Source organism: Echiichthys vipera (genome assembly GCF_963691815.1).
Source record: "Echiichthys vipera genome assembly, chromosome: 22".
In the NCBI taxonomy this organism is placed as follows: Eukaryota; Metazoa; Chordata; class Actinopteri; order Perciformes; family Trachinidae; genus Echiichthys; species Echiichthys vipera.
Genome location: NC_139847.1, coordinates 5,273,436 through 5,282,834, shown reverse-complemented (window position 1 = coordinate 5,282,834; position 9,399 = coordinate 5,273,436). Strand labels below are relative to the sequence as shown.

General features: G+C 45.2%; 1 protein-coding gene across 3 annotated transcripts; it reads left to right on the top strand.

Annotated features, from left to right (window-relative positions):
* The first annotated feature begins 281 nt into the window (after positions 1–281).
* On the top strand, positions 282–9,173 carry LOC310964037 (E3 ubiquitin-protein ligase TRIM39-like). 3 transcript variants are annotated; one of them, XM_083937018.1, is made up of 9 exons: positions 282–367; positions 543–610; positions 2,547–3,137; positions 4,617–4,712; positions 6,424–6,657; positions 6,829–6,976; positions 7,062–7,088; positions 7,576–7,736; positions 7,821–9,173. In XM_083937018.1, the coding sequence occupies exons 3-9, from the start codon at positions 2,550–2,552 to the stop codon at positions 8,187–8,189; spliced, it is 1,623 nt and encodes a 540-aa protein (XP_083793144.1). In that variant the 5' UTR covers positions 282–367; positions 543–610; positions 2,547–2,549; the 3' UTR covers positions 8,190–9,173. The 3 variants fall into 3 exon arrangements, with proteins under 3 accessions (XP_083793144.1, XP_083793142.1, XP_083793143.1); XM_083937016.1 differs by having other exon boundaries at positions 7,561–7,736; XM_083937017.1 differs by lacking the exon at positions 282–367 and having other exon boundaries at positions 480–610; positions 7,561–7,736.
* Positions 9,174–9,399: the final 226 nt, after the last annotated feature.

Sequence of the window (9,399 nt, the reverse complement as noted above, 5' to 3'; positions counted from 1 at the left end):
AGTTTTTGACACATTTATAATGTTCTTATCTGGAGCCAAACAGGTCATTGTAACCGTAACCTTGGCACAGTTGCAATGCAATGCAGAGCTGCAGCATTCCCCGGGTCAAGCATTATGTGTTTCAGGTGTGTCATGAATGTAAAATGTTAACCATTGGACTCAAACACCGCACCCACGAGGCAAACACACTCCTTCCCTGTGTGAGAGCTGCCATTATGTATTCCCATGCTCACACATTCACACACACACACACACACACACACACACACACACACACACACACACACACACACACACACGCACACACACGCACACAAATGTCAAGCCACAGCATGTGAGCGTAATACCGCAGATTTAGTACCTAAAAGTAGGTTTTGCCGTAAATGCTGTTGTTTTTGAAATCAGGTGATTACAGTGAAGCGGGCAGAGAGTGCTGAGCACACAGGAGAGGGAGGGTTCAGGGGCTGATGAATAACTGTGTTGACGTTACATTTTCCTGTTTCACAGCTAACCCTGTAATGTATTCACACTCATTCATACAGCAGCGGAGTCACCTGCTCTGCCGTCACCGAGGACACCAGTGTGACCGCCCCGGCTCTGAGAAGCAGCTGTAAGTATGAGAGATATTTCATAAGAGCTACAGAATAAACGCTGTTTTGAGGAGCAGGTGAATGAAAGGGAAGTAAACAAAGAGCTAAGACATGGATCGTTCAAAAGGGGAAACAACTCTCTTTTAGTTAACGGTTGGGTAATAATCGCACCAATATGCAGATATGTGTTCACAGAGAGTATATGTTAAAGTTACTTATCATCCAGTGAGATTTATCTGGTTTTAAAGTTGCTCTTTTCTTTATTTTGTGCTGCTTCTGTATAAAAAATGACCCGCAACAGCAGTTTGGGACCAATATTCAAGTTCACATGACTGCATAAATCGTATTTTCCTGGTTTATTGTGGGATTGAACCATGAGCTGCAGGTAGATTTGATTCATCGGAAATCCACAAGGCCTTAATCCAGACCCTGCCTGTTTGTATTTGTATGCTCTTACTGGAACTGTTTGATTCAATAGGCTCAATTTTAATGGTTTTATCTTTTTGTTCTAAACAAAACAAGATACAATATGTTAATCAGTGGGGTATAGAAGGGAGTTTGTTCCTTTTCTTTCCCACTTTGTCCAGGATTTATGCTAAGCTATCCAGCTGATAGTGGCACTGTCATCTAACTCAGCAGGTGTGTGAGTCAGCAGGTATCCTGTTTGTTTAAATACCTTTAAGCAAGGCAGTGGAGCCCTGTCAGTTTCAGGTTAACCTTTCTGTTCTGTTAGCCGGTAGATTTTCAGATACACCAGCTCTGCATACGTCGCCTCGTTGGTGATCACCAAATGAGGATTTAAACATCGCTAAATAGGTACAGAACAATTAAAAATAGAAGTTATTTCATTTCAATTGAGTGTGTCCTGTGATAGACTGGCGTCCTGTCCAGGGTGTAACCCGCCTAACGCCCGATGTCAGCTGGGATCGGCTCCAGCCCCCCGTGACACCGACAGGGACGAGCGGTTGAAGATGAATGAATGAATAATTTCAATTCATGCAAGTTTATAGGGAAGCCCTAAAGGGTCATACACACATACATTACATGATACATACATACATACGTGATAGACTCAGATTTCCATCACTCCTGACACGTCATGCCTCTCATATCTTGAAGAACACGATCGACAACACTGACAGATGATTTCAGTTGGTTTATTTACTGTTATGAACTTAAACTGTAATCTGTATATTTATGTTCACATTGTAAAACTCCTCCCTCTACTGGTATTTATGCTGTTGACCATAAAGTTTGTTTAAAAAAACAAAAAAACAATGTAGTTAATGAGGAAATTCAGGCTCACTCACACCCCTGATAAAACTGAAGCATTACTAAACGTCTGTTTAGATGACGCACACTAGTGTGAACATTATCCGTAATAAAATTACATTTATTTATTTGACTGAAGAGACACGTGATGGTGATGGATATTCTCCTGCTCCTCTGACATTGCTACACTGAATGATGTCTCCTGCGGTGATTTAATAGACTACACTATCGTTGTATATGTGTGTATGACCCTTTAGGGCTCCTGTAAGTTTACATAAAAGATTTATTTCAATGGCGAGCACTGATATTAACATTATATCTAACCCTACTGTTCCTTTTAAGGTTGTTTTTTTTTATTTGTAATAGGGTGTTGGTGCACTGGTGTAATTACGTGGGAAGTGAGGGTGTGTCTGCTGTGTGTGTTTAGCTGAGAAAACAATGCCTAATACACAATGCACACCCGACGGTTCAGGGTGTACGAGTCCTGAATTTCAAGACGTGCATATGCAAACTCACACAGTTACAGCGTTAAACCAATAAAACGGTAGTCACCTGTGTTTTTGGATGGAAGTACAGTTCTTGGTGTTCTTTGGTGTTTTTTTGTGTGGATATAAATCTTTGCATTCACTTCCGCTTTCTAATTATCACCTAACTTCCTGTTTTGTCTTGTTTTCTGTTCTGTAGACAATGGCCTCCTCAGGTAACATGTTACCAGAGAAGCAGTTCCAGTGCACCATTTGTCAGCAAGTGTTCACCGACCCGGTCACCACTCCCTGCGGACACAACTTCTGCCAGGCCTGCGTCCAGAGTGTGTGGGACAGCAGCGACGTCTGCCAGTGCCCCACCTGCAACAAATCATTCACCCCCCGTCCTGAAATAAGCATCAACACGGCCTTCAAAGAGCTGGCGGACACATTTAGAAAGATCATAGTGTGTTCTTCCGCTTCCCCGCTGTGCGCTGCCAAACCAGGCGAGGTGGCGTGTGACGTCTGCGCTGCCACCTCCCAACAGGTGAAGGCCCTGAAGTCCTGCCTGGTGTGTCTGACCTCGTACTGCGAGGCCCACCTGGAGCCCCACCGGAGGGTCGCCACCTTGAAGATCCACAAGCTGATCGAGCCGGTGAAGAACCTGCAGGACAGGATGTGTAAGAAGCACGAGAGGCTGCTGGAGATGTTCTGCAGGGACGAGCAGAAGTGCGTGTGCCAGTTCTGCACCGAGACGGAGCACAAAGATCACCACGCTGTTACAGTAGAGGACGAGAGTGGAGAGAGGAAGGTATATACAGTATACTGTGAATTATAAGGATTTATGCAATATGGGTTTCTGAAGACCAGAATAAGTACCTGATAATAATATCAATGGTCATGGCAGTTACAGTAAACAGGGGTGCATCTAGTAAGGATGCCCCCTGGGCTCCTCCCTAGGGAGGTGTTCCAGGCACGTCCAGCTGGGAGGAGGCCTCGGGGAAGATCCAGGACCAGGTGGAGAGATTATATCTCCACACTGGCCTGGGAACGCCTCAGGATCCCCCAGTTAGAGCTGGTTAATGTGGCCCGGGAAAGGGAAGTTTGGGGTCCCCTGCTAAAGCTGCTGCCCCCGAGACCCGACCCCGGATAAGAGGCTGAAGATGAGATGAGATGAGATGAGATGTGCTTTTGTCCCCCTCAATAAAAACATGAAAGTAGCAGAGGACATTTATTTTGAAGAACTGCCAGAAGGTGACTCATTGACGCAACAATGCCTCTGGTACAGTAGTGGGCGACATGCAACCTCAAAAGCAACGATTACAATCTGCCGTAAAACAGGAAGAAGAAGAAGAAGAAGAAGCAGTGATGTTCAGTGAGGCTCCACTTTAAATTACAGTGAAATAAACACAACAAAAGCTGCTCTGAAACAGCTGCCAATTAGAGAAGAAAGCCAAATTACAGAATTACAGAGTATCAAAGCTACTGTTAGAAATAAAGAATAAAGTTATAGTGGACTCAACAGCTTTGAGTCATAATATTAGATTTGTATATTTTAAATCGTCACCTGTGTTTTCGCTTATGAATAAAAACCTTTCCACCATATGTTGGTGCATCGAAATCCTCCCAAACGCAGGAAATGAAGTGTCTGAAGATCAACATTTTCTACCTAATATGTGCCCTCACTCCCCCCATGTTGAAAGGAAATGAGCCCTTGCAGTTAACACATTTAATATGCTCCCTCTCTCCAGGTAATGATGTAAAAGTCTGCCATATTGTCCAACTTACAACTGTATTAGTTCATAAAACAGCTTGGGGCAAATAAACTGAACAAGGTCTGAGCAGTTTTTACAATGAGCAGCCATTCAGAAGACTATAAATGCATAGTTTCTAGTGTATAATTACTGCGTACAGTCGAGTGTAGACGTAAAAGTTAACAAACACCACATCATCTCTTCTCTGTTACATCAGTTTTGGGGGTCGGTGTATCAGAGATCATGTAATGTCTCTGTAGGCTCTTTTGGGGGCGCTTCAATCACTAAAGTTACTTTAAAAACGTCACAGAGAGTCAAAATGAACACTGATGTTCCCAAGAGAGATACAAGAGTTTTCATCTTGGGTGGTGCACGACGCTTGACATTTAAAGTCCCCCTCCCCTCAAAAATATGTTTTTCTTCTTGTTCCAACTGTTGGATGTTTGAGCTTCACCGTGCAGAACGATGTGTGAGTCTGTGGTGACAAACTGTCTGTCTGCCAACTGATGATTGCAATTTCTGTTCGGCCTGTTTAGGTCCAAATGCAGAAAACTGAGGCAGATTTTCAGCAGATGATCCAGGAACGGCTGAAGAAAGTGGAGGAAATCCAAAGCTGTCTGAAGCTCAGCAACGTGAGTCAGAGAGGAAACTGTTAGAGCCATTTTTTGGTTACATGTGTATTTGTGTCATGACCGAAAGAACGAGGTTGTGGGTGCAAGCGGCCGAAATGTGTTTCCTCAGGAGGGGGGCTCGAGTCTCCCTTAGAGAGAGGGGGAGAAGTTCAGCATCCGTGAGGAACTCGGAGTAGAGCCGCTGCTCCTTTGCGTTGAAAGGAGCCAGTTGAGGTGGTTCAGGATCATCTAGTAAGGATGAACCCTGGGCGCCTCCCTAGGGAGGTGTTCCAGGCACGTCCAGCTGGGAGGAGGCCTCGGGGAAGACCCAGGACCAGGTGGAGAGATTAGATCTCCACACTGGCCTGGGAACGCCTCAGGATCCCCCAGTTAGAGCTGGTTAATGTGGCCCGGGAAAGGGAAGTTTGGGGTCCCCTGCTAAAGCTGCTGCCCCCACGACCCGACCCCAGATAAGAGGCTGAAGATGAGATGAGATGTGTATTTGTGTTGCTCATGGGAAGAGCAAACTGTTTTCTGACTGTCTTCGTCATTGTCGCCTTTGTTTATGCATTGTGGCAAATATTTGAGTTGTGTTGTTTGTATGCACAGTTCGGTAAGGGCGCGTACTATCAAGAGTGCAAGTCTAGAAATAAATGTTGAGGATTGCAAACGACGTGTTGGATTCATTGGACCCGGAAGACGACGGACGCATTAATTACAAGTTCAAGTACAGCAGCCCCTCAGTAGCTTAGGTTAGTTTAGCTGTTTTATGTTAAGAACAAGTCACTACAGAAACGTTTCTCGATGTCACCAAGCATCAGGGGCCGCATCCCAAAACATGTTAGGGCTCAGAGTAGGTCCAAACTTGCTGATATTAGGACTCCTAACTTTTAAAGATAGGAGTGTAATTACAAAGCATTTTAGAGCTAAAAGTAGCTCCTACATCTATAAAAGGTAGAGTAAATGAGGAAGGAGCTAACACGGCTGCTGCAGTTGACATTTTGGAGAGATTCAATGATAGTGAGCTTTTAAGAAGGTATCGCCTTGAAGGAGATGGCATTATGAACGTGGTAGAGTTCGTCAGGGACGCCGTCACATCACCAACCAATGAAAAACACCAATATCACCGCAGATTAAAGTTGCTACAACTCTCCACTGTTCAACGCAGATGATCTTGGAGTCTCTCAGCTGTCGGTCAGGAGGATTTGGCTCCAGACGATAAATGTCCTATCCAGACCCAACATGGTGCTGCAGTTCATTCACTTCCCCATTGACGTGTTTCTGTCATAAACTCACTCTTAGAGACTCATTCCCTCTCAGCCAATCACTGTGGGCGTAGAAGGTATGAACATGATGTCATCCATAGCAACGAGGTCGACCCCGCCCTCTAGTCTTATCTCAGGAGTCGCTCCCTCTCCTTAGTAACAGTTGGTCTCAGAGACTTTGGGAAGAGGTTTGAAGAAATTACTCTGAACTAAGAACTTTTAGTGCTCCTTTGGAGAACTGAGATCCAAAGTTTTGTGAATATGGCCCCTGGACTCGTTGAATTCAGGTTGGAGTTCAAGATCAAGCAACATATTCTCATCAACAGTTTCGTATGAAAACTTATGCACGACAACTCATATGATGTCTCACGAAATAGGACCTATGAATTTTATGTTAAATAAGAAGTTTGAAGGTAGAAAAAGCTAACTATATTTTCTTATTTCTCTCATTTTGTATCGGCGTCCAGTTGAGTGCAGAGAAGGACATGAAGGAGAGCGACCGCCTCTTCACGTCTCTGATTCGCTCCATCGAAGAGAGAAACGCTGAAGCCAACGTGGAGATCAAGGAGAAGCAGAGAGCGGCAGAGAGGAGAGCAGAGCGGCTCGTCAACGAGCTGCAGCAGGAAATCGCTGAACTGCAGAGGAGAAACGCTGAGCTGGAGGAGCTGAGGGGCACGGAGGACCACCTGCACGTCTTACAGGTGACGGTCAACCTTAAACTGGGGTGAACACGTGGGGTTTTAACTTACGGGGCTGTTGGGTCAGGCGTCAGAAGTAGGTCAGAATCTCATAGCAGTCAAATGAACTCTTTCTAAGTCAATGCACTCGTCAAACGGTATTATTCACATCCTCGTCGTGTGTCCTTCTGGTAGAGATCGCCCTCTCTTATGTCTCCTCCACTCACGAGAGAGTGGACGGAGATCAGCGTCCACCCTGAACTCTGTGTGGGGACGGTGAGGGCAGCGCTGTCCAAACTGGACGACCACCTGAAGAACGAACTGGACGGTCTGAAGGTGGAAGGTACCGAAAAAACGAATCATCAAATATTACTGTCAAGTGTCTCATTTGAAACTTCTTAACTCTTAACTTTGTATTTTCCTGACAGAGATGAAGACGATGCAGAAACATGCAGGTGAGACTTCGACTCAGCATAATTATGAAGTTTCAATGTCCAGCTCAAAGGCATTTTGACATGTCGGTTTGCTTGGTAGCTTAACTGTGGGGCGACTGTGGCTCAGTTGGTAGAGCGAGTCGGTTCGATCCAAGCCCTGCTCTACTTGTGTCATGGTCGTTGTGTCCTTGGGCAAGACACTTTACCCACCTTGCCTCGTGTGAATGTGTATGACTGCTGTATGTTTGAGGAGGTGGTCGGAGGGGCCGTAGGCGCTGATTGGCTGCCACGCTTCCGTCAGTCTGCCCCAGGGCAGCTGTGACTACTGCGTATTGTCCGACCATGTATGTCTATGTGAATGAATGGAGGCTGGACTCTGTAAAGCGCCTTGAACACAGAGAAAGGCGCTATATAAATCAAAGCCATAATAATAATAATAAAAAACCCATCATGGTAGCACTTGAATCTATTAACTTGTCTCTCATCACCTTAGTTGATGTGGTTTTAGACCCGGACACCGCCCATCCAAACATCGTCCTGTCAGCTGACGGAAAGCAGGCGGGCCGCGGCGAGCTGCTGCACATCGTGCCCGACAACCCCCAACGCTTTGACCCCGTCATCTGCGTTCTGGGCAAGAGAGGCTTCCTGTCCGGGAGGTTCTACTTTCAGGTCAGCATCTCGTTTTTCTTAAATCTTCCCATACTTTAGTTTTTTCATGTTCAGTATGTCATATTTTCTTGCATCGTCAATCAGGTCGCAGTGGGGACAAAGACCTACTGGGACATCGGCGTGGTCAAGGAGTCCGTCAACAGGAAGGGGATGATCACCTCCAAGCCAGAGAATGGCTACTGGACGGTGCGGCTGAGGAGCGGAGTAGAATATCGCGCCTTGGACTCGCCCTCGGTGTTGCTATCCCTCAAGGAGAAGCCGCAGACTCTCGGGGTGTTTACAGATTACGACGAGGGGACGGTGTCGTTCTTTGACGCAGAGGCCCGGTCTCACATTTACACCTTCACTGGGTGTTCGTTCTCAGAGAGGATCTTCCCCTTCTTTAGCCCGGGTGTTTTTGATGACGGGAAGAACGCGGCACCATTGGTGATCACAGCTGTTAATCAAGAATAAGTCTTAATAGTTAGTCTTGTTTTCTTGGTACCAGGGTTTCTACTGATCTTAAACCCACAGTTTTCAACGGTTGTAACGATCTCCATACAAGGCATTTTTAACCTTTTCAGAACTTATATGAAAGTTTAGCAAGAAGATGCAGGAGAGACTGCTATATGGTCTTTCAGTCTTAACCCAACACCCTTTCAGAATACTATTTACGGCTCCGAACGCTCTGTGTTGGCCTCGTGAGACCACCCTGATCTATGAGCTCCATTGTATTTTACTCTCAGATCAGTCTGGTAACGTGCAACGGAGAAAATTTGGAGCCGTTTGCCAAGCGAACGTCCAATCAGCGTTGGCTTTGAGACGACTTTAAGTGTGACGCAATGCATGCAAATCCGACCTGATCTAGACATTTTCAGACAGCGGTAGCCCTAATTCTGTTAGCCGCTCGCTAATGCTTTCTTCTCTGTGATCCTTCTGTTGGAATATGGACCGGGCACCTGAAATTGTGCCTTTTATCGGTAAATTCACGTTACACAAATATCCTTTACCCACATGTTGTTTACTTTCTGAGCTTTGCCTCAACGCTGTTAGTACGTCATACTTTTCATTGATCTGATTGGTTGATTTGGCCCGTGTGTTGGTGATAGACAGAAGGTTTATCCAATCAGCAACCAGTATTCTTGCCCCTTCTCAAAAGAAACAAGAGTTCCCAGATGGATATGCTGAGACAAGCATATCTATCAGTCCATCTGGCGAAGTCAGGTTAGCTCTGTCTACCATGGACCATCATTTCAAGTGTCAAACTTGTGCAAAGAAATACCTGAAATGTTTATGGTTGTGTGGTTCTATGGACTGTACAGACTAAGGACAGCATTGTATTTCAATACTACACAACACTGACGTGTTGATTGCAGCTTTAATGTTAATGATCAAAAATGTTATCACAACGATGCCTTGACCAGTATGTTTAAAGTATTGTTTATATGGTATTTTGTTTTTGAAATAAAGAAGGATAAATGATTTTACTCCTGGCCCAGAAACCTTTTTTCTGTTTTGCAAAACCTTTGCATCAGTCCAGATGGAGCATCCACGTTTCCATGTGCTTTGCATTCTTAGAGGACATTTTCCAAACCATGCAAGGAGAGTAAAGACGTGTACAAGCAAGTCTCAGTGACTTCATCCTTATTTTTATCTTTCCCTAATGAATTTGATACCAGATTAT

Excerpts from the sequence above, each read along its gene's own strand:
- LOC310964037 (XM_083937016.1), top strand. The coding sequence starts at position 2,550 with ATGGCCTCCTCAGGTAACATGTTACCAGAGAAGCAGTTCCAGTGCACC. Across the intron at positions 4,713-6,423 it reads GCTGTCTGAAGCTCAGCAAC|TTGAGTGCAGAGAAGGACAT; the intron begins GTGAGTCAGAGA and ends ATCGGCGTCCAG. Across the intron at positions 7,737-7,820 it reads CCGGGAGGTTCTACTTTCAG|GTCGCAGTGGGGACAAAGAC; the intron begins GTCAGCATCTCG and ends ATCGTCAATCAG.